The sequence below is a fragment of the Lineus longissimus genome, chromosome 2 (genome assembly GCF_910592395.1).
Source record: "Lineus longissimus chromosome 2, tnLinLong1.2, whole genome shotgun sequence".
Classification (NCBI taxonomy): Eukaryota; Metazoa; Nemertea; class Pilidiophora; order Heteronemertea; family Lineidae; genus Lineus; species Lineus longissimus.
The window spans coordinates 14380882-14406321 of NC_088309.1; the positions used below are offsets into that span (position 1 = coordinate 14380882).

Genomic DNA, 25440 nt, shown 5'->3' on the forward strand with positions numbered 1-25440 from the left:
GCAGCTTCACATCCTGCTGTATAGGAGGGAAGATTGTAACAATATGAACAACTGGCCAGTCGTACAGAACTTCTCCATGTCTGGCCCTTCAGATACTTTTCGGAGTCATCCTGTTCAACACCCCTTAAGCTGTGTCGACGTTCGAAGTCTCAGGGAAAGCGATTCCAAAGTATTTTTGAACTTTTATTTCCATTTATCCCAAATCCATCTTTGAGGACAAAGACACAACCAATTTGCAGGAATAAATTAACTTTCAACTCCTTGTCGAATCTGCAAAATCCTTAAAAAACTCACACAGCTTCAAGGTTTTAGGTGGAGACTTATGTACAAATTGCAGTTCGTGCAAGAGACATTTCCGTTTCAAACAAACAAGATAAAACTAATGAACAAGGAACAAAATATGATATATCAAATGAATTCATTTTAATTTTTATTTATCAAAATATGATGATTATGTTGAGGTAACACAATGTATGTAATACAACCTACCAGGAAATAGTGCAGCTTCCAGGTTTCGCCAGAGGCCAGTTTCAATAACCAAAAACATGCTGAGATCACAGGGACACCAGAGGTAAAATTTCCAATGAGAGGTACGCGGGAAGCGCAGTGGTACAGTGAAAGAGCGTCTGATTTGTCATCGGAAGGTGCTGGGTTTGAGGCTCAGCCAGTGCCACTCAGTACTTTCAACTGGCCTGAAATGTCCAAGAGCAGCACGGACTGGGCTCTTCTTGGTTTCTACAGAAAGGTTTCTGGATTAGGCTGGGGGATGAATGTAAAGCGCTTTGAGGCAGTACCGTATAAAGCACTATATAAGAACGAACATTAATTTTTGGAAGAGGATATGAACACAGCATGCTGTTTATGCAACAGACAGTAATTTTATGTTCACAGCGTTTTATATCAATATTCATTAGGCTCATTATAAAGCCCCGCCTCCGATTTTATGCTACCTGCTGTGAATCCTAGCAACATTTTCTCTTGAATACACAACATACTGTGTATACAATGTATAGGCACGTGCATTGTCTAGAGTACACAGCAGACTTCGCTGGCTGGAGGAAATTTTTTTGGTTTTATGGCATACATGCCATTAAAAAACCGGGGCTCCATACGCCTCAGTTACTTGGGGGTCATAGCCAGATGTAGAATGGGGTCAGAAAAATCGCAACGGGACCATTGTCACCTGATGTTTCAAGAATCAAGGAGATAGATTCAGCAAACAACAATTTAGCAGGTCCAAATGTTGAATAGAATAGCACAGGATTTTTGCTTCCTGACCAGTCTGAGAATACCACAAAGTCAAGACAAGAACAACAAAGTTTCAAAAATGAATGTCTCCAGCTGACAGCACTGATGATGCGGTTATGTTAATTTGCCTCTGCTGTGCATGCAACCAACTTGCTTATGCGTACACAGCAGTCTGATGTGTACATAGCCACTTCGTTAATTTTTTATTTTCACAATGTACAGTCTAGCTCATATTGATATGAATTTAATGTTTGTTATGTCATAATTAACGTCTCAGTCCAAGGTATAATAAGTTTCAAGATCATAAGTAAAATGGTCTCTCACACATCACAAATTAGGGTATGTCCCCAGGACGCTTTCTGAGAATATGCTAAAAACCGTATTGCATTTGGTGTATGAGTTGGCAAGATATCGTATGATACGTTTGAAGTAGGTGTTTATATTAATAAATGAGCTAGACTACGCACACTGGTATTAAAACGTATACTGTCACACGGAGCCAACAGCTCCTTTTTAAAAAAAGAACACAGCATTGTAGGAATGTGCATACGAACAGGGCTTGAGTATTCAGCTACAGTATTCATATATGACCAGCAAGCTTAGCCAAAGTTGTCAAAATGTAAACCAAGTGCTTTCGATCCTCTGCACATAACATATCATACGGCCTAGTGTAAAAAATGTTCGCCTTGTGTGAAGGACTTACTTCACTTGTCTCCTCAAGCAGCTCTTGCAGGTGGTGTTTCGTCATCTTTAGACAAGTAAGACTGACCTATAAAATAGGAAGAAAAAAACATTTAATCGACACCTACACCTACCCTATTGTCCCGGAGTTTAAAGGTTAGTGAAATCAAGCAAGAATGGGCGTTGGCCTCTGTGATGATCTGAACGACTTTAGACGTGTCTTTTAGGCATGAGCAATAGCAAAAATTCTCGCGACCAGCACTGTGGGCGTCGTTATGCAGTTCAGCTTTAATACTTAAGAAGGGGCTTGCGGATTGGTTTTCAACATCAACTGTTTGCCATCCAGGGAGCACTGAGGTTATGGTACAAAAAATCAGGTTCTTTTGTGAGAGATCCATTTCTCATTTTTCCAAATACTGTCCTTCTCTGGGGCAGTTACTCTAAAGTTAGAAGGTTACAGTCCTAAACTATGCAAGATTAATGACCAGAGAGCACAAAAAATACTACTGTCCATTAATTTTTTTATGAGTGTAGAAGGATTCAGGACAATAGTTCTGGTGGTTATATAACGGATGATGAACAACGCCTCAGAACACCATATCATATCATACAGTCACAGGCTAGTTTTGCAAAAAATATTTACCTTTGTTGCCTGGATGACCAAACCAAAGATAAGGTTGTCGTTGTTATAACCTTTCACAGCTGAAAATGGAAGCTCAACTAATAACTCGGCAGCATGCTGTCCACGAAGATCACTTGAAAATGTGTTTTTCAGTTTGTCAAGACGACGTCGCTTTATCAAGTTATCTCCTGCTGCATCAGATTGTTCTTCCTGATCTTTCACTACACTCACAGTGCGTTTTTTCACCTGAATATAAATTAGAGGAAAAATGAGCAGATTATCCTCAACGAAAACTAGAATTGTCAGTTGAGTCTTGCCAGATGATATCTTCAATATCCAGACTGCACGAGAAATTTTCTCATTTGGTCAGGACCCTACATTGTTGAAATACGTTTCTCTTTTGCAACACCTTCATTGTTGCTATTTCTGACGTCATAAATTTATTCATCATTTATTCTTAATATATTGTTGCATAAAGGGAATTTTAGAATTTTGTTGGTAAGGTAAAGTGGTACAGTTATAGCCCCATTCAGTGTAGAAAACAGCCGACAGTACTGTAGCCTAATTGTACTGGGGGTATATTTGTACCACCTTAGCTTTGTTACAGATATTTATTCAGAAATATCGATGATAGTATGAGACTTTTTCTATGTCTGAGGTAGCATCTGCAAAAAGTTAAAACACATATCTCTGCCAATGAGCTTTTTTTTGGGGGGGGGGGCGTCTTCCTAGTTTAATACATTTTCCTTGTGATCCAAATATCTTTAAAAATAAATAAGCTGCAGAAGTCAAGATGGTAAATTCATGAAGAGGAAGTTCATTGTTGTCATGGACAAAAGTGTGACATGAGACACTTTTTGTGACCAGTTTCTGACAAGTGACCAATGATGAAATAGACTTTTCTTTTTTTCTCACCTCACCAACACTTACAGTGACGACAGAGATTTCATAACATCCCTTCAGTTTCATGTCTTCAACTTTCAGCATACGCAAATCAGGGATAGATTTCACATCATTACCACACACCCTCAAGGAACGGGGCATACATCCGCCGGAACTGAAATAATAGCAAATAGGTCTTCTACATCAAATACAAAACGATTTGTGCGAAACTGCAATCAAAAGTCAAGGGAGTTTGGTTAACATTGGTTAGTTTTTTGGCCCCCAGCATCTTGGTGAATGATGTCAACTACAAAAGGCCGTTGTGCTACAATTCAAGTGTTGGGAAATAGCATCTAAGGCATTCAGACTTTTTTTTCAAACACAAGGGGGACACCCCCTCCAGTCCCACCCCCTGCTCGGCCATTTGCTTCATTAGCTGCTCGACATATTAGTCCACTGATGATTGATGAGGCTCCAAATAATATAACATTCATGACACTGTTCTAAAGCTGTAGGGTATTTTTCATGCATAGTCAAGTAGACCAGGGACTTGTGTCCTCTTTTATGTTACGCTACATGTATTGTCATTGTATCCATTGTTGTCTTGCCTGTGTCGCTACTTTAGTGTAAGACTACAGTAACCTAGCAGAAATATAATCACACAGAATCATCTTTTTCACAGACAGATCAATCAAAAAAAGTTGATAAAAATATCATTCTACAAAAATTTGGCAGCCTGACAATCAGGGGAATGTCCCTTACAATACACATGTAAACAGCTATTTCCTGGATTAAAGTTTGGTCCTTATAGAATGACTTATGACTGCTGTTTTATTTGACTGCAGCAACAGAAGTACAGGAAATGTATGTACTCATCTGGTACAAAAAAGAAAAACTTACGGCAAATCAATTGATAGCATCTGTGTAAATGTACAGAAAAGCCAAGTGAAGGTCTGTTCATCAGGTTTTGCAGGTGGTTGGGCTAAACACATTTCAAAGATACTTTTCAGTCTTTTAAGGTATGCCATACATCCATGATATATCCAGTACCCTTGTTGATCCATGTTGCTGAAAAAGAATTTTAGAAAAATAAAATGAATTATGAAGTGCAGAACTGCCGCGTATTCATGTACAGGCTTGAAAATAAAGTGTACACTTGCATGACTTGTCAGCGAAGCCCGTTGACCTGGCTGATGGCCATTAGCGTGATCCCCAAAATGTTTTTCTCTCAACTCAGACAACTGTGCCGAGTCACAGCTTAGAGTTTACACTAAGGCCACAGTGACAGTGCATGCATCTTTGATTATATAAACTATCAATGGCTTTTAGTACCCTGGGTGAATATGAAAATATGCTTTTGAAGTATAACATTAACGAAAGGTCCACTCGTAAGATCGAGTTTAGGCCAATTACGATCAGAAAGGGCACTGTGGCCCAGTGAATACAGCATTGGTCTCAGACCCTGACGTCTCCGGTTCAAATCCCACGATGGTCACTTTTTTAATTTTCTTCCTGTGATTTTTCTGCAGTTTCTTCTAAATTTTGGGATGTTTCTTCAATGTTATAAGAAAAGACGGACTTTCACTCAAAAAATTCTGAAAAAGCCTAAAGCCCGCAGCACACTAGCCGCCAACTTCGGTGTTTACAGGCGTTTTTTTAGCGCAAGAGTCCTGAACGCCTGAAAAATCCCTAGTCTGCTACGAACGGCGTCGGCGAACGCGACCCGACGCCACTTGCCGCAACTAAACGCCAAATATCTAACATGTTTGATTTTTGACGCGTGTCGCCGCGTTTGAATGCAAGAAGAAGCCAGGTGTGCTACGGATGGCCGCCTGACTTGGCGTCAGCGGGGAGGCTATGGCCAATCAGCTTGCGTCTTGATGTCACATGATTTCCCGCTGCATGGCCCAGGATGGGTTAAAGTGGTGGAAAAGACGCTACTGGACGCCAATTCTGGGCAGGTGTGCTCTGTGTAACAATATCTAAATATAGCTTGATGACGTCACTGACGTTCCCATGTAAAACTTAGCATATCCATGATCCGTCAAGTTGCTTCCAATATTACGATTTAGTTTGATTGACATCGTCGTCGTCTTATTCTGTCTTCAAACTCCTGCTGTGCCCCAGCCACAACTTTTTACATGGTGGCAGCCGTGAACCATGTTAAATGAATAAATAAGCAACCCAAGGAAGCCAGTTTGGTGGCAAGAAGTGGTCGGAAAGTGATCAAAAAGATCTTTTGAAAACTGATGAACTTTTGCATGTTGTGGCGCGAAATCGTCGCAGTGCATTCTGCTGTACATTGTGCTGTACATTCGTCTGTGCATCTGTGCACACGTGCTACTGGTGGTCAACCCTGCTGTCTGGACGCTGTATCCTGTCTCTTATGAACTGCTGAAGTTCCTCACCTCTAACCAAGATGCCTGACCCCGTAGTAGCTGCTCCTGCTGCTGACCCTTCTACCCGTGTAAGACCCCAAGTGTCGCCACCACCCCCTCTGGACATTGGTCAGAAAGCCGTCGTGGAAAACTGGAAACTATGGAAACAAAGCTGGCAGAACTATCTCATAATCACTGGCTTAGACAAGGAAACCGATGAATATAAAGTTGCCCTACTCTTGCATTCGATTGGTACTGAACCCCTCGAGATCTATAATGGCATGAAATTTGCCGAAGATGGCGATGAAAAGAAACATGACGTTGTTGTGAAAAAGTTCGAGGAACATTTTGTAGGCCTTACGAAAGAATACTTCGAACGTTTCCAATTTAACCGTCGTAATCAAACCGCTGGGGAATCTGTTGAACTATATGTCAGTGAACTTAGAAATATGGCAAAAACCTGTGGGTTTTGTGAATGTATGAGGGAAAAACTCATTATGGACCGCCTTTTGCTAGGAGTCGCGAATGATAAGATGCGAGAGAAACTCATATCGCAAAAAGTCTTGGACCTCAAAAAGGCCATTGACATCTGTTTTTCTGTTGAATCTGCTTCCGTGCATATTAAAGCTTTGAAATCGGAGGACAGTTCTTCTGTAAATGCTGTTCGCTCTTCACGTCCGCGTGGTACGTCTACAAGGAAACCTGATCAACGCAAAGGTGCGACTGGCACCACACATGTCGCTCGAAAGCAGCTATGCAGATTCTGCTGCTATGAACATGTTATGAAAAAGTCTGCGTGTCCTGCTAGTGGCAAGACATGCAAATCATGTGGTAAAGACAACCACTTCTCGAATTCGAAAATGTGTCTTTCGAAAAAGAAAAAGTCAAGGCATAAAGTACATGCTATGTGCGAGTCTGAATCTGGCTCTGACGTGGAGTCCGATGGCACTATCGGTTGTGTAAATGTGGCCGATGTGAACGCTGTTGCTCCTGACTCTCGTGCAATCTACTGTGAAATGTTGCTGAATGATTCGAAAGTTCGATTCCAGATTGATTGTGGTGCTACTGTGTCAGTTCTACCAAAACGATATCTGAAACCTGATTCCAAAATCCGCAAGGAACACGTTCATCTTCGAATGTGGAATTCGTCTGGCCTAAATGCTCTAGGCAAATGCAAAGTGAATGTTGTAAATCCAGCCACGGGACAACGGTTTCGTCTGGATTGTGTCATTGTTGAGGAGGATTTAACTCCTCTGTTCAGTAGAAAAGCTGCTGAAAAAATGCGCCTGATTACCGTGAACAACGATAATTTCGATCAAGTGAATTCTGTATCGCCAGGAGGTGCTGCTGTCTCTAAATTCGTGAACGAGTTTCCGAATGTGTTCTATCGCAAAGTCGGTACCTTGCCTGGTAAGGTACATCTAACCTTGGAACCGAATGCTGAACCGGTCGTGAGACCACCGCATAATGTGCCTGAGGCTCTGAAGGACAGAGTCAAGTCTGAAATTGATGAAATGGCTGATCTAGGAATTCTAGCCCCTGTGGACGAGCCCACCGATTGGGTGAGTCAAATGGCTATCGCCGAAAAACGTAATGGTAGGCTACGTATTTGCATTAACCCTATGCATCTCAATAACGCTCTGAAACGTGAACACTACAAACTGCCTGTATTGGACGATGTGCTACCGAAACTTACTAACGCTCGTTTCTTCAGTACTGTTGACCTTAAAAGTGGTTTTCTACACTGTGAGCTTGACCATGAGTCTAGTCTGCTCACAACCTTCGCAACCCCGTTTGGTAATAGGTATAGATGGCGCCGCATGCCATTTGGCCTTAAGGTATCAAGTGAAATTTTTCAGAAACGCTTGACTCAAGCACTTGAAGGGCTTGAGGGTGTCGAGATTATCTTCGACGACATTACTATCTGGGGAACTACCGCTGAGGAGCATGATGAGCGCATGAGAAAATTCTTGAAACGCTGTGATGAGCTTGGCATCGCTCTCAATCTTGAGAAATGCAAGTTCTCCCTGGAAGAAATTCCATTGGTCGGACACATTGTCGGTAGGAATGGTCTTCGTGTTGACCCTGAAAAGGTCAAGGCCATTACGAAAATGCCTACACCTCAATGCAAAGCTGATGTGGAACGCCTACGTGGCATGGTTAACTACTTGTCGCGCTATGTTCCAAAACTGTCTGAGGAGATGAAAATTATCGCTGATCTCACACACAAGGACACTGTATGGTTATGGACTCCTGCCCATGACAAGGCTTTTGAACGTGTCAAAACGCTTCTCTGTAAAGCCTCTGTGCTTGCATTTTTCAGTGCATCCAAGGAACTTGTGATTCAAGTGACGCTAGTGGTAAGGGCCTCGGAGCTGCCCTGCTGCAAGATGGAAAGCCTATAGCTTACGCTAGTAGAGCCCTGACTGACTGTGAAACTCGATATGCGACCATCGAGAAAGAAATGCTTGCTGTTATCTTCGCGTTGGAGAAATGGCATCAGTACACATATGGTCGTAAAATAACGGTGAACTCTGATCATCGCCCATTAGAGTCAATAATCCGCAAATCTATTGACAAGGCTCCGAAACGTCTTCAAGGCATGCTGCTACGTGCCTTAGCTTATGACATTGATATCAAGTGGATGGAAAGCCGTAAGATGGTTTTGGCTGATACGCTTAGCCGAGCCTTCCTCGAGGAGAAAGGAGGTCAAGGAATGTTCGAAACTGTAAATGCTCTTGGTTGTCTGACTGTTCCGCCTGATAAAGTATCGGAAATTCACAGTGAAACTGACAATGACGAGGCATTGAACGTTTTGAAGGCAACCATTCAGAAAGGTTGGCCAGAGGACAAATCTGCACTGCCCACATCCGCAGAACCGTATTTTGACATACGTGATGAATTGGCAGTCACAGATGGTTTGATATTCAGAGGCGAAAGACTGGTTGTGCCTAAGACATTGAGAAAGAAAATGAAAGACTACATACATATCGGACACACCGGTGTCGAAGCTTGTCTACGCCGTGCACGCGAATGTATGTATTGGCCAAGTATGAACCAAGAACTGAAAGAATGGATTATACGCTGTGAAACATGTCGTGAGTTCGAAATTTCCCACCCTAACGAGACACTACAAAGCCATGATGTTCCGAGTAGAGTTTGGGAAAAAGTTGGGACTGATCTATTTTCCTACAAAGGAAAAACCTACTTGATCACTATATGCTACTTCTCAAATTTTTGGGAAATTGATCGTCTGCATACTGAGGACTCAAAAACTGTCATAAAGAAACTGAAAGCGCATTTCGCGAGGTACGGTATCCCAGAGAAAATCGTATCTGACAACGGAGGACATTACACCTCAGACAAATTTCGCAAATTCACCAAAGATTTTGGCATCGAGCATTTCACAATCTCCGCATACAATTCGAAAGCAAACGGAAAAGTAGAGTCCGCCGTAAAAAGCGCAAAGAAAATGCTTCGCAAAACTGAGAAAACTGGAGAAGACCAATATCTTGCCCTTCTGAACATTAGAAACACCCCTACACAAGGTGTTGACAGTAGTCCTGTACAGCGCATGCTTGGTAGGAGAACTAGGACAATTGTACCGACAACCAGTACATTACTCAAGCCGTCTCCACCACCAACCAAACACGAAATGCAACAATTAGAGCTGAATCAAAAACGTCAAGCAGTTTACTTCAACAGAACTGCTAAGGATCTACCCCCTCTCGACAAAGGAGATACTGTTAGGATGAAACCTTTCCGCCTAGGACAAAAATCGTGGAAAAAAGCTGCAGTCGTCGAACGTTTGGATAGGAGATCATATCAGATCGAGACCGAGGACGGTCAATCATTCCGAAGAAACAGAATCCACCTCAAAAAGACGAAGGAAAACCCGATTGTGATCCCTCAGGACATCGACATTGGATTGGAGGACAATAATGTGCCTGCGCAAAACCGCGATGTTACCCACTCTAGCGCTGGTTCACAGGAACCACAATCCGCAGTTCGCGCGCCAGCATATCCGCCACCTGCTGAGAAAACTACTAGATCAGGCCGAGTTGTGAAAATTCCGTCAAAATTCAGGGACTATGATTGTGACTAAAAATCATGGTTGTGACAAAATCGCTGAAATTCGATACGGCCTGGAAAGTGTTAAAATTCTAATGTGGCCAACAAAGTGTTAATGTTGTTTAGTGCTAAAAGTGAAAAAAGGGTGATGTTCTGGAACCTCTCCCCTTAGTGAGTGCCACTAGGAAAGTGTTTTCAAATTTCATATTTTTGATAATCGTTCTGCGCACTTGTAGTGTTGTGCATTCTTTATTTTGTGTTTTCTAAAGCGTTGAAACTTATGCCAATTGGTATTCTATTATTTTCTTCCAGCAAGGACTTTGTACCATTTCTAGGACTCTATGGTATGATGTTGTTATCACGAATGTTTTGATTCTGTTGATGATCTAAAACTTTATTTGGGATAAGTTTTGGTAATTCTTGCCCTGTCTTTTACTATAAGACAGTATTCGATATTCAGAGAGCTTAGTGTTATGTTACAGTGAAACAAAGACTCTTGGACTTGTGGACTATTATGATGAAGACCATCAGCTCTCAAAAAGAGGAGGATGTAACAATATCTAAATATAGCTTGATGACGTCACTGACGTTCCCATGTAAAACTTAGCATATCCATGATCTGTCAAGTTGCTTCCAATATTACGATTTAGTTTGATTGACATCGTCGTCGTCTTATTCTGTCTTCAAACTCCTGCTGTGCCCCAGCCACAACTTTTTACACTCTGACCGGGATCCACTGGCTGCCAACTTTGACGTCTAGAGGCGTCAGCCGAACGCTTCTTGTCGCCAAACTTGGCGGCTAGTGTGCTGCGGGCTTAATATAGCCTAATATTTTATATTGGCCTAGGCCTAGGCCTATAGGCCGATCGAAATAGGGACCAAAATGTTACCTTTTATCCATTATATACATTAGGAAGCTCATGCTTAATTTCAATTTTTCTGTGTCTTCGAAGTCCAGATTTTCGATGTTGAACTTCTCGGGTAACCATTTAGTCATTTCTTCCTGTTTTTTGTTAATTTTTTCTTCCAGGTCTTGGTCGATCTTCACATTGGCCATTTTGAATATCCTCTTATAGTCATCCTCGTCGTCAGCGCCATTGTCAATGAATTCACTATCGTATTTTATGCGCAATACCTCCAGAGGAGACCCCATAAGCACGTCCCCATCAGCCCACCAAGTATCATCCTTCCATGAACTGGCCGATGCTGGCAGTTTTATTGTACTTATTTTATTCTTTCTCGCACCGAATACTTCAACTTCGCAATCTTGTGAAGAAGTCGAACTCGTTGCAGTGGTTTCATCCTCCACGCTTTTTTGTGAACACGATATCGGAGAAGACGCAGGTCCCGAATCATCCATCGGCTGATCCTGAGAGTCCGTAGCAGTTCCTACTGTACGTTTTTTACCTATCTTTTTCGACACTGTTCCATCATTCATGTTTGGTGATAACACAGCATGGTAACCCACGATAAACACACGAAAGTGATGAAGAAAGGCAATGTGTAGCCTTACAAAACAAGAGCATGAAGAGCGGAACAGCGAGTTCACCATAATTCGAAATACCAAGCGAGGGGTTTGTTAATTTATGCAAGTTTCTCATATGAATCTATTTTTGTCCGTCATGTGACCTTCCTCGGCATTTTCGCGGCAAGTTCATAATAGTCCGGAGCTGAGCAACTGTTAGTGTTATTCGACGTGTATAGGCAAATGTTGGACAGAGTAAGTCTACCATAGGAACCCAATTCTTAAAGGCACGATAAAGTTACGAAAAGCCGCAGTTGTAACTATATAAAGCGAGATATAAGAGACACCTATCGGAAAAACAAAGTCCTTGCCGTGAGACAAGACCACAATTGATTTTTTAAGCCTTTTAGCAGTTAAATTGTCAATGTTTGACCGCGACGCATCAAAGAATGCGTCAAGTAGTGAAACTGAAATTCGGATATGATATACGGGTTAGTCTTGCGAGTAACTGGTGCGATGGAAATTGGTGATTGACCACGGAAATTTTTTTTTAATCGACAAATTAGACAGACTTTGATATTTCCACTGTTTTCAGCCAACTGGCAGAAAAAACTCAAAACACGCCCCCTATTACCCAATTAGCAAAATTCGAAATTAATTTTTTCATCAAATAATTTCTTTATATCTGTAGACTTGCCACAGCAAATATTTTTTCAATACCTCTCCAAATATGTACTTGAGAGTAAAAAACATGCACTCGTCTAATTGATAGGCCTCGACACTCCAACCTGTGAATATTCATTAGTGGTCTTGTCTCCCGTTATATTTTGGAACAGGACTGCCCATTTATATCGTTGGAAACCGCACGGATTTCAATCTCGAACACTATGTATTTGTTCTGTTTTGAAGAAACGGATATCTTAGGTCAACCCACAGGAAAAATCCTTTTCAAATATCAAATAACTTTTCATTTTCATTTCATTTGATATCCCGACAAGTGAGGGTGGCTGTAATAAATTAGGCATTATTCAAATCGGTTGTCTTTCACATCAGACATATTTTCGTTAACGTCTTGATCTACATATATGGTAATTGATTTGTCCCCATAACTCGATTGTCGTCCCCATAATCGGGTAGGCCTATAGGCCTACTGTCCCCCTAAACCAATTTACTAGTATAGGCCTACACACTCTCTAAAAACAAACGAGCGAATTCTCGCTCTTTAAGAGTGAATTCCCGCTCTTTGAAAGAGCTATATTAGTGATCGCTCTTCACAGAGCGAAATTCGCTCTTATGAAAGAGTGAAACTATTCGCTCTTTTAAAGAGCTAAAACCTTAGTGTTTCCATGGAGGTATTATAAAGATATATAATATATAAGATTTATAATCCATGGTGTTCCTTACACATCGTAGATAGAAGTATTTATTTTATCAAATTGAACAACACCAGAATTCATAACACAAAACCTGCAATGTACTACAGAAATTTGCCTAACATCATTTACATGTATTGTCCGTGAACCGTCATCAGATTCCCAAGGCGCTTGAAATTGCTGAACAATAAATATCAATTTTCAATGCAATCCGTTGTATAACAATCCGGCCTATAATCATCCTCTGGTATTCAATTTACAAAAAATACGATTTGACAATACTAGATCTTCGGATTATTCTTAATTTCATTAGATTATATCCTATATGATCCTGATAATGCACATTGTATAATACAGTTAGGAAGAAGATTGAAATCAGTCCAATCCATTTTGGACTGATTTCAATTTCAAAAGGAGATCATGTCATTTTCACCCAAAAAAATCCACAAATAAGAGCTTTATTTACTGTTTTAATATGTAAATTCAAGGACTTGGTGAGCCCCCCTTTAGGTCGGGGGAGCACCCCCGAACCCCCCTACGATAGCGTAACGTTTTTACCCAGTACAATGGAGGGGAAACCCCCCAAATCCCCCCCCCCCCAAACCCCCCATGTTGGGACAATCCATAGTTCCTTCCGACGCATTTTTGTTTTGGTAATGTATATACATTGTGATTGTTGTTCGGTTGTTGGTCAAATAGGACATGAGTTAATTATTTTGTTACAACATGTATGGTGCTGGCTTGTGGTGGACGCCATCAAGAGACTTGTTTACAAACACAGTTTATTTTAGGCCTATGCACTTACCTTCTTACGTAAGTGCATAGGTTCATTTTCTATCAGTTTTTCTTATACCCGCCCCATTCGTATACACAGCTGTGGTGTGAGAAGACCGGGAGGACGTTTGCTCCTGTGTTTTTATTCGTGTTCAAGGATCCGAACTTTGAGTATTTCTATTACGTTCTTTCCACGACTGATGGAAAAAAGATTTACTGTGTGTCTCGAGCTTTGACAATTCTTTAATTCGTAACTATGCATAGAGCCAAGCACGTGTGTGCATAGACCAAACATTTGGCTACATTTCGTAGCACTGCTTACATCGTTCGTAACAAGTGTCTGTGTCGGCCGCAAGGAGCACCTTTACATGTAACCTTTATACGCAACGTTTTACGTGGATATACGTCGGATATCTGTACTTCCTGTTTGCGCAATCGTGACTTGTCTTTTGTCACTCACTTCCGGTACCGGGCTTGCACTTTTTCTGTGACGTCATCGACATGTACATGACTGTGTTTCTACGTTCTACGAGTACATAACTGTGTTTCTACGAGTTGGAGCTTCTTTGGATATGTGTTTCTCAACCAGATTGACTGACTGATGTGTTTGTGCAAGTGTCATTCATAGCAGAGAGCTCTACATTGTCCATATAGACCATTGCCTAAGTTGCTTATGTAAATAAAGTGTGTTTGTGGTATTTGTGTAAAACAGCTTCAGGGTTTGTGTTTCTTCTGGTAATTTAGTAGTGTTTTTCATGTAGCTATGGTACAATTGTCCTTATTCACGGGAATCGGGCGTTTCCAGTGAGATACGACACAAATGGGTTGTCCTCATGCATTCACTTTGGAAACGCATTTTAAAATAGATGTTCCGTCCTGTTAATGGGGCACGTCATCATCGCGTACATTTGGGAAAAACTCCCTAACGAGACCGGAGCAGACGGCTGAAAGTAGTTTACTTATTGGCCGCTAGGGTGCAGAATGTCGCTCACCCGAATTTTTCACGCAACTTTTGCTAAATAGAGCTAGTTCTCGTTTGTTTTTCATTTTGATACTTCAGATTTGGGCAGTAGACCAATATAACTTAGTCCTAAGATGTTCGACATGCTTTGACCTTTTTAGGTCAGAAATCACCAAAGATGTTCGACCACCACAACTCGGCACTGCACTAGCAGCACAGCAGAGATAGGGTCGCAGGGGCTAAAAATCTAGGCCATTATATCGATAACCTCAGGGCTTCAGCGAGTCCTTGGTCTCCAAATCTTACGATGATATGATACAAAGAAAATGAAACACAAATTACCTGCAAAGTATGCCCGAAAGTATGCGAGAACACACGACACACGCGTTCACTACAACAGCATGAAAAGCCAATCTTGACACTAGAGGCGCTGATGTCGTTCCTAAACAACAACTCTAGCACTGCTAAATTGCCACCATCTTGAAAAGCAGTACCGCGCATGTGGAAATGTAAGGAATCTTTACAATTGCAAAGAGGCTATCGCATCACCACTACGCCCGAGAACACGATGACTGCACTGTGTGAGTTTGCATGAAAAGCGTGATAGCGTCGAAAAATTGCGTACCACGCATGCGCAAGGGGGAATCCCCAATCCGGCAAGATTACGACGATGACCCCGCCGGGTCAATTAGATTAATATTTTTATTAGAGAAATATCCGTCCTAAATAATGACAGAAAAGGGTGGTTTATTTCAATTTTGTGGCGACATGGTCGAGGTCACGTGACATAAACAAAACAATCCCACACACCCGTCCAAAAAAGGCACTTTAAGAAAAACAAATACGTTTTTCTTAAAGTGCCTTTTTTGGACGGGTGTGTGCGATTGTTTTGTTTATGTCACGTGACCTGTTAGGTTTGGTAGTACAAAGCACTGAGAAACAACACAGGAAACTAACACCAGATAAACGAAATCGATGCTGTCCATATGAATATTTCGTGAAACGACCGAATGGTGAGAGAACTGAAGTCTGTGCAGGTTGTTTCCTTCTGATTCATGGAATAGACAGGTCGCGAATGAGATACGTGTTAGACAGTGATGAGCATATATCTCCAAAGCCTGACAGGCGAGGGAAGCGCGTACCTCCGAACAAAACTAGTGACGAGACCATAGCAAAAATTAAGATTCACATCAGAAGTTGCGGGCCGCAGAAGTCCCACTATTCTCAACGGGACAACCCGAACATTAAGTACCTACCCCACAATCTTAACATCAAACGAATGTGGAAATCTTACGTGAGTGAAAGTGAGCCAGAGGCCTATGAGGCTTATAGGAACACCGGAATATTCAAGGGTGAAGTAACTGAGCGGAAATATAGAACTGTATTTAAAACATACAACATAGCCTTTGGGTTCCCACGTACAGACACTTGTGGCACTTGTGACTTACTGAATGCCAAAATTGCAGCTGAATCCGATGCAGAGAAGAAACAAGCATTAATTGAGGAGAAGCAAGCTCACCATATTTTGGCTGACCAAGGATATGAAGAGATGCGAAATGATGGAATTCTAGCAAGGTCATCAAGGTTGAATGTGGGTCGTTCAACAGATATGTATAGTTTCGATTATCAGCAAAATCTGATGGTACCCAACATGACCCACAGCGACATGTACTATGCCAGGCAGCTAAATGCATACAATTTTGGTGTCCATGACCATGTCACTGGTGATGGCTTCATGTATATTTACCCAGAAACAGTGGCGAAGAAAGGTGGAGCGGAGGTAGCTTCTTGTCTGAAGAAATTACTGGATGAGCGTGAAACTGGCAGTGAAGAGGGCATATTCTATTCAGATGGATGTGGTGGTCAAAACCGAAATCACGATGTTGTCTGTTTCTTCCAGAGCCTGATACAAAAAGGCCAGTACGAGAGTATTGATCATAAGATATTAGTCAGGGGTCATACCCGTTTGGCCAACGATCGGGACTTTGGATTAATAAAGCAAAGGTGTGATGTTGAAAAGATTTTCACCCCTGAAGATTATGCCAAAGTCATTCAAGATGCCAGGGATTTCCCTAGGCCTTTCTCAGTTACACACATGACCGGTGATGACTTTTGGGACTACCGGAAACTTAGCCAATGCAGTATAAAAACACAGTTCAAGGATGAATTGAACAAAAATGTTCAGTTCTCTAAAGTCAAGTGGTTCAGCTATGGGAAGAGTTGGGAGGTTCACTGGGAGACTGGAGCAGAAGTTCAAATTGAACACAAGGACCAGGTGTGGTGCAGGTACACACTAGACAAGAAAGAATCATGGAAGAAGGTTAACATTTTGAAAAGAGGGGCATTTACTGAGGATTTGGCTCTGAAGTACACAGGGCCAATTGAGTTGTCCTTGCAGAAATGGAAGGACATAGTTAAGCAGATTCCGTACATCCCTGATATTAACAAACAGCGTTATTTTGAGAACTTGCCACATCAACGAGACCCACGTGACGACGGTGATGAGTCCGAATACTGCGACGATAGTGATGGTTAGTTAGGTCAGCAATTCAACAATGTCAGTGATTTAATAGAATGTACACCTGTATGTCCTTCCATGGTCATCTGGTATGACAGCAGTGCCATTCGTTCTAGATAGCACGTGTTTGTGGAATCACCAGAACACCACTGGTTTGTCCTTTTCTAAGAAGGATGTATGGTTAATTTTTGCTGTGTTAGGGACCGTCCAAATGGCTTTACCGTTACTCTTTCTTTTACCAGTCAACCTGCTTGGTCTTGTTCTGGTGGGAAGTACTTTCAATTGTTACTAATCTTTGATGTGTATTGAGGTGTTTTTGTTGTTGAAGTTCCTGCCATTTTGCAGTATTTGTAATTTCATTTTGATGGTTGTAGTTTTGTGCAATAAAAATGTGACTGCTGGAAGACACTCTTGTATTTTAGGTCAGTCCTTTTATTATGTAGAAAAACTGCTCAGGTCACTGCTATGGCTCTTTCAGTGGCAAAAACAACCAGGTATGAGTGCCTTGGGTCAGGTTTTCAATGTAGATATAACCAAATTTGAGAAGCAAACTCAACTGATATGAAAAAAATGACTTGGGTTGTTTTGCCGGTAAAAGAATCCTGACTTAGGTCATTTTGCCACGAAAAAATATCCGACTTAGGTTGTTTTACCTTGTAGTGACCTACCTCAAAACAGAACATGCCCCTTATTACCACTGTTGGTGTTTAATACAGCGTTCAAACTGCATACAGGGTATTACCAATGCCCCTGTGTGTCTAGAAGTACATATTTTAATGCTGCCATGACAGATTAAAAAATAACAGTTTTTTGGCTCTCCTGGAAAATGGTAAAAAGTGACTTAGGCTGTTTTTGCATGCACCCCTTCAAGTGATAACCTGACGATTTTCCATAAGTGTCTAATGAACTCCTGCCGTAGCTTAGGTGAAGTGCATTGGGTATATTGTCGTAAAGGTGTCGAACCCTTGAGGAGGGGGGGGGGGGGAAGATACGCATTGATACTTGCATTAAATTAGATGTTCTCGTAACCTGTTACAACTGGTCTGATTTATTAATTCAGCGCTACAACTGGTCTGATTTATTAATTGAGCGCCATTTTGAAAAACCCAAAAAAATTGTTTGTAGGATATACAATAGTTACTCTCTTTATTTCTCATCATCATTCATTAAATACTCCCGCACACACGTGTATCTTAAGAGCCCCTCCTAAGAGGGGGGGGGGGCTTAATATGTAAAGTCAAGGACTTGGTGAGGCCCCCTTTAGGTCGGGGGAGCACCCCCGAACCCCCCTACAATAGCGTAACGTTTTTACCCAGTACAATGGAGGGGAAACCTCCCCAAAACCCCCATGTTGGGACCCTCCATAGCTCCTTCCGACACATTTTTGTTTTGGTAATGTAATACATTGTGATTGTCCTTATTCACAGGAATCGGGCGTTTCCAGTGATATACGACACAAATGGGTTGTCCTCATGCATTCACTTTGGAAACGCATTTTAAAAAAGATGTTACGTCATGTTAATGGGGCACGTCATCATCGCGTACATTTGGGAAAAACTCCATAACGAGACCGGAGCAGACGGCTGAAAGTAGTTTAATTATTGGCCGCTAGGGTGCAGAATGTACGTCGCTCACCCGAATTTTTCACGCAACTATAGCTAAATAGAGCTAGTTCTAGTTTGTGATTCATTTTGGGCAGTAGACCAAAATAACTTAGTCGTCAGTGTGGTTTTAAGCAGGAAAAACGTATTTGTTTTTCTTAAAGTGCCTTTTTTGGACGGGCCGGGTGTGTGCGATTGTTTTGTTTATGTCACGTGACCTCGACCATGTCGCCACAAAATTGAAATAAACCACCCTATTCTGTCATTATTTAGGGCGGATATTTCTCTAATAAAAATATTAATATAAATGGCCAATTTCTTAGGCATTTGTAGCGAATTCCCATGAAGATTTAAATTAGATGTTCTCGTAACCTGTTACAACTGGACTGATTTATTAATTCAGCGCTACAACTGGCCTGATTTATTAATTCAGCGCCATTTTGAAAAACGGAAAAAAATTGTTTGTAGGATATACAATAGTTACTCTCTTTATTTAATATGTAAAGTCAAGGACTTGGTGAGCCCCCCTTTAGGTCGGGGGAGCACCCCCGAACCCCCCAACGATAGCGTAACTACCCAGTACAATGGAGGGGAACCCCCCCCCCCCCCCCAACCCCCCATGTTGGGACCATCCATAGTTCCTTCCGACACATTTTTGTTTTGGTAATGTAATACATTGTGATTGTCCTTATTCACGGGAATCGGGCGTTTCCAGTGATAAACGACACAAATGGGTCGTCCTCATGAATTCACTTTGGAAACGCATTTTAAAATAGATGTTACGTCCTGTTAATGGGGCACGTCATCATCGCGTACATTTGGGAAAAACTCCCTAACGAGACCGGAGCAGACGGCTGAAAGTAGTTTACTTATTGGCCGCTAGGGTGCAGTATGTCGCTCACCCGAATTTTTCACGCAACTTTTGCTAAATAGAGCTAGTTCTCGTTTGTGATTCATTTTGATACTTCAGATTTGGGTAGTAGACCAAAATAACTTAGTCGTCAGTGTGGTTTTAAGCAGGAAAAACGTATTTGTTTTTCTTAAAGTGCCTTTTTTGGACGGGTGTGTGCGATTGTTTTGTTTATGTCACGTGACCTCGACCATGTCGACACAAAATTGAAATAAACCACCCTTTTCTATCATTATTAAGGACGGATATTTCTCTAATAAAAATATCAATATAATTGGCCAATTTCTTAGGCATATGTAGCGAATTCCCATAAGATTTTAATTAGATGTTCTCGTAACCTGTTACAACTGGTCTGATTTATTAATTCAGCGCTACAACTGGTCTGATTTATTAATTGAGCGCCATTTTGAAAAACCCCAAAAAAAATGTTTTGTAGGATATACAATAGTTACTCTCTTTATTTCTCATCATCATTCATACTCCCGCACACACGTGTATATCTTAAGAGCCCCTCCTAAAGGGGGGCTTTATATGTAAAGTCAAGGACTTAGTGAGCCCGCCTTTAGGTCGGGGGAGCACCCCCGAACCCCCCTACGATAGCGTAACGTTTTTACCCAGTGCAATGGAGGGGAAACCCCCCCCAACCCCCCCCCCCCAAACCCCCCATGTTGGGACCATCCATAGTTCCTTCCGACACATTTTTGTTTTGGTAATGTAATACATTGTGATTGTCCTTATTCACGGGAATCAGGCGTTCCAGTGATATACGACACAAATGGGTTGTCCTCATGAATTCACTTTGGAAACGCATTTTAAAATAGATGTTACGTCATCATCGCGTACATTTGGGAAAAACTCCCTAACGAGACCGGAGCAGACGGCTGAAAGTAGTTTACTTATTGGCCGCTAGGGTGCAGAATGTCGCTCACCCGAATTTTTCACGCAACTATAGCTAAATAGAGCTAGTTCTAGTTTGCGATTCATTTTGATACTTCAGATTTGGGCAGTAGACCAAAATAACTTAGTCGTCAGTGTGGTTTTAAGCTGGAAAAACGTATTTGTTTTTCTTAAAGTGCCTTTTTGGACGGGTGTGTGGGATTGTTTTGTTTATGTCACGTGACCTCGACCATGTCGACATAAAATTGATATAAAACCACCCTTTTCTGTCATTAATTAGGACGGATATTTCTCTAATAAAAATATTAATAATATTATCAGTGCAGTGCCCTAGTAAGCGCGCAGCGCCTTTAAGTTGGGGGGAAACCCCCCAAACCCCCTGGTTGGGACCCTGCTATAGTTCCTTCCGCCAATTTTTTGTTTTGATAGACAGTTTTCTCCGTGTATCGCATTAGCAGTAACTCAACTCCATCGTCATAACAGCCGGCAAAGAAATGGAAAATGTCCTCCCCCCGAAAGGTGTCCAGACTATCGTAGTCTGGGACTCTGGCAGATTCTAATGTAAAGTGCAAGCTCTATTGAACTCTGTGATGAATGGCATCACAGGCCTTTGTGTTAGGCCTGAGTTGTTGGCCTTATTAGTTTTATTTATTCATAATTTGTCTGGTTAGGCTGAATGTGTAACTGGTATTTCAGTCATATTATTACATGTTAATTTAGACCTTTGGCTTGAGTGTGTTGAATAGGACTTTGGTAACTTCAGGACGTTGTGTGATTACTCATGGACATAGACTTATATAACTCTTGGGATCATTAGTTGGAGCTGGACTGGGTGTGGGCAGTTCCTGGCTGGCCTCTGTAAGGAGAAGTTGTACATCGTTCGTGCCGAACTCAATTCCGTTTGACCAACGTGGTCGTCATTCCTGGTGGAATGTGAACCGGCTGTGTGTCGGAGAGTCGTGGTGTTCTCACCTGTTATTTGCGTCCAGCCGCGGGTTGGAGCGCCTTGGCATTGCTGCCATCGTGTCGGCGAACCGTGAGTTGGCTTTGCGGCCAAGGTGTCGCCAGACCGTTAATTTGTAAACCAGCTACGTGCTTGGTGGCTACTGGAGTAGCCTTGGACCGACTGCGTGTCGGGACGGACACTTTTGTGTCGTGTGTTGTCGTGTGGTAACGGGAGAGGAGTTCGGAGAGACGTGTGTTACGTGTGTTACGTGTTGGGAGACCGGTGGTAGGTGAAGGAGCCGTTGTTGGGAATTGACCGCGCCCAGGGAGTGGAGCCGGAGTGGAGGGAGCTTTGGACTTTGGTAATGTGTAAACAGACTTTTAGTTGTTGGATTTGAGCGGTGAAATGTTAATTTTATAAATATATTTTTCTTGTTCTTGTTAATTTTTAATACATGTAAATAATTATACATTCAGCCGTCTTTTTCTAATTTGTGACCAGGCCCGTGCAATAGCCTAAATCCCCGCTCCGTCACAAACTCGCGCAACTGTCGCCATGGAGAGCCCCTCCCCCCCCCAACCCCCGTCCTTCTGACATGTTTTAGCCAGTGCATTGGGGGGGGGGGGGGGGGGGGGAAGGCCCCTCAAACCCCTATTGGCCTCTCAATAAGTCCTTCCGAGCTGCTTACCGTGGGGCGCTCGAGTGGAACCCCCAAACCTTCATGATGGTGCAGTCCTTTGACACGTTTAACCCAGAGCGAGGAAGAGGTACTCCTTTGATGGTACCCTGACTGCAACCCTCAACCATCATTACCCTTCCTTTTCACTGGCATGATATTGGCAAGACTCCCAAGAGGTCGTACTGGTGGCTTCCTTGAGACAATTGCTTGTGGTCGTACCTGGGCAACCAATTCAAGGGGTCAGGGATCTAGGGATCAGGTTTTTCCCCCACCAACATGTTGCCGAATGGTTAATGCATAAAAAATTGGTTGGAAAGGGTTTTTGCTGGCCAAGAGACTTGAAGACACTTTACTCTTGAGGAACACCAGACTGATGAACAAAGAACTCGAGGAACATAGAACCCTCTTCATACCTGGGAGCATAAAAAGCCTGCTAGCGAATATTGATTATTCTTTAGAAAAAAACAGATCTGCAAAACCAATGGTACTCTATAAAAACATACATTCCTCCTTCAGGTGTCTTCGGATCCCACCACGGCCCATGTGGAATTCGTTCAAAAGGTTTATTGAAATCTCAAAATAACATTTTTTTTCTCGAACGCCTGCCCGTCTTTTGCTTCATTATTTCGGGATTATATCCATTTTAAGGATCTTTTGGATATTATCACTAAAGTATCAAAAATCAAAACACATATGTCGGGGGGTAAACCCCCAGAAATTGAAGTTTGATTAAAAAACAGTGAGAATAATCGTGTGGTTCTCTCTCGGAGCTCAGAATAGTCGAGTTGCTTCATTCGCGCGTTTATCTCTTCTGGCGGCCATTTTAAGTCAAATTTAAGCCATTTGAAACGAATCCATGGACTTGAGAAACATTGTTTACATTGGATACGTCGTATGCACGTTAACCATAGTAGCGCTTCGCAGAAAAGCCGAAGGCTTTTCTGCTGCGCGCTTATAATTGGTCAATTTCTTAGGCATATGTAGCGAATTCCCATGAAGATTTAAATTAGATGTTCTCGTAACCTGTTACAACTGGTCTGATTTATTAATTCAGCGCTACAAATGGTCTGATTTATTCATTCAGCGCCATTTTGAAAAACCAAAAAAAATTGTTTGTAGGATATACAATTGTTTCTCTCTTTATTTCTCATTATCATTCATTATATACTCCCGCACACACGTGTATCTTAAGAGCCCTTCCTAAAGGTAGGCTTATTATCATCATTCATTATATACTCCCGCACACACGTGTATCTTAAGAGCCCCTCCTAAAGGGGGGCTTATTAAGGGTTGATATGCTCACTGATGGTCAAATATCATGAAAATAAGGCAAGATTTATAAAAACATCCTTCAATATCCATCTAAGGACACATCATACTTTCAGTGCCCAGTAATTTTTTTACAAATATCATTGAGTTTTTAAAAAGTAGGATTTTCATGATATTTGATATTTTGATATTTTCACGATAATTTGAAATACTTCGAAAAGCTTTTGGCAAATTAGAGATATAGCCACTGTTAGATGATATGCCATGTAGTGAAAGCCGAAATCGGCTCACCATAGGAAAAGGGAAAATAAACAGGGGTATGAATACTTATGAGCACAACTGTAGATAGATATGGGTCTCCTGGAGACCAATGGCACTAAAGCTCTGTACACACTGACAACATTTTCGGTAACATTTTCGGAAACATCTCGGCAACACACCTGGGCACCAAAACTTTTGGCCCTGTATACACATGACAACATTCAACAAATGTTGGGCAACTTGTTATCGAATGTTTCTGAGAAAATGAGGATTTTGGACGGAAATTCATAAACAATGGAAGATTCCAAGAGAAGAAGATGTATTGTGGGGGCTCTGCCATAATTTTACGTATCCTGATTGAAAGATGGCAAAGAAGACGTAAAGATGAGAAAAGAGTGTGGACAAGACCATGGATATATATGAGAGACCATCATGGGGCCTACCACTGTCTCCTGTCTACTGTCATCCCATAAACAGGCACAACTTTCCCATACAGTACTGCGATAAGTTGTTCCACTTCACTCAATAACCATTCCTTGCTGGAGGCTGCTATTTTGACTACATCACATGGCTTCAGGTAGATCATGTGATTTGTGGCCTATTTCTGATTGGATAAAACTCGACAACACTCGGCAACAAAATTGATTTTGTATTATTTCGACAACATTTGAGCAACATTTGGCCAACATGTTACCGAATGTTTCCGAACGTTTCCGAACTGTACACACTGCCAACATTTTCGATAACATCGCACCTGGACAACATGTTGGCCAACATGTTTCCCAAAATGTTGTCAGTGTGTACAGAGCTTAACTGCCGAAAGCAGCTGTGGCTTCATTGGTGTTGCCACCACAGCATAGGTTACTGTCTGAAAAAGACCATAGAAGTTGTCAACTTGGGGCGCGAAATGAGCGTCAAAGACGTAATGCACTTTAAATAGCATGTCAAATGCTTCTATAATGGTTGACCCCGCTTGAATTGGCTGGAAGTCAACCACTATGAAGTACTGGACCGGTCTAATTCTTGGTCCAATGCCAATTATGATTGGCTGCGTGTACTTTGATACATCTATCTGCTTGGCCAATACGTCTAAGTCGCTGCCAACCTAAAATGAAATGTAAAATAATAATTATGAATAGAGTATATATACGTGAACACACCATTGACAATACACTTTTTCATTATGCCGCATGGGACTGGACTGGGAATCGATGTAACCCAATCAAATTAAAACAGTTACATGATAAAGAAGACAACGAAATAAAAGGCACCTGTACGTAAAAGGAAAACACTGGATATAAAGTATATGTGTGTATAAACGACGAAGACAATGTCACAACCGAAAAATCCGCCTCCGGGATCCGTCCGTGCAGTGATGGGGGGGGGGGGGGGGGCTGATTATTATTACTATTAAGCCAAGAGAAAGAAACTTTGCTCTCAATTACCAACTCATCAGTTGCAATTTCTTTTTTGAATGATGAGGCTTTCAATAATTGGCATGGTTTGTTGACGATTGCGTGACGATTGTCATTGAATGAATGACTTTGATTTGGGCTTTCCCAACTTTCCCCCTTGTAAGGAGATTTGAATTTACCCGTACCATGACGTCACTTGTCAGTGACTGGTCCGTGCGCATTCGCTACTTTTGACACCATCTGATTACCTGAATTCGGACGAGCGGTGTAGTCGGGGGAAAACACTTGGTTTTAAATCTAATGAAATGGGCAGACTGGTATGTACTATAGGATTAGGAAAAGATTAGTATGTATAGAAACTAAAGATCATGTCTGGCATCCTATAAATTTCTCCATTGTTGTACAATCGCTGTTTGAATACAGGCTTCTCAAAGAGCACCGAGAGCACGTGGCCCCGCATACATAGGTCATATCAATGTTGTGCTGCCC

The 25440-nt window shown here is 41.8% G+C and overlaps 1 protein-coding gene across 1 annotated transcript; it reads right to left on the reverse strand.

Moving 5' to 3' along the window:
* Positions 1-401: 401 nt before the first annotated feature.
* On the reverse strand, positions 402-11427 carry LOC135482666 (uncharacterized). The gene is made up of 5 exons (XM_064762917.1): positions 10773-11427; positions 4334-4501; positions 3482-3608; positions 2573-2797; positions 402-2017 (listed from the first exon to the last, which is right to left on the reverse strand). Exons 1-5 carry the CDS (start codon positions 11318-11320, stop codon positions 1829-1831), a joined length of 1257 nt encoding a protein of 418 aa, XP_064618987.1. The 5' UTR covers positions 11321-11427; the 3' UTR covers positions 402-1828.
* Between the last annotated feature and the right edge of the window lie 14013 nt (positions 11428-25440).

Excerpts from the sequence above, each read along its gene's own strand:
- LOC135482666 (XM_064762917.1), bottom strand. The coding sequence starts at position 11,320 with ATGAATGATGGAACAGTGTCGAAAAAGATAGGTAAAAAACGTACAGTA. Across the intron at positions 2,798-3,481 it reads ATGAAATCTCTGTCGTCACT|GTGAAAAAACGCACTGTGAG; the intron begins GTAAGTGTTGGT and ends ATTTATATTCAG. Across the intron at positions 2,018-2,572 it reads TGGTCATCCAGGCAACAAAG|GTCAGTCTTACTTGTCTAAA; the intron begins GTAAATATTTTT and ends CCTATTTTATAG.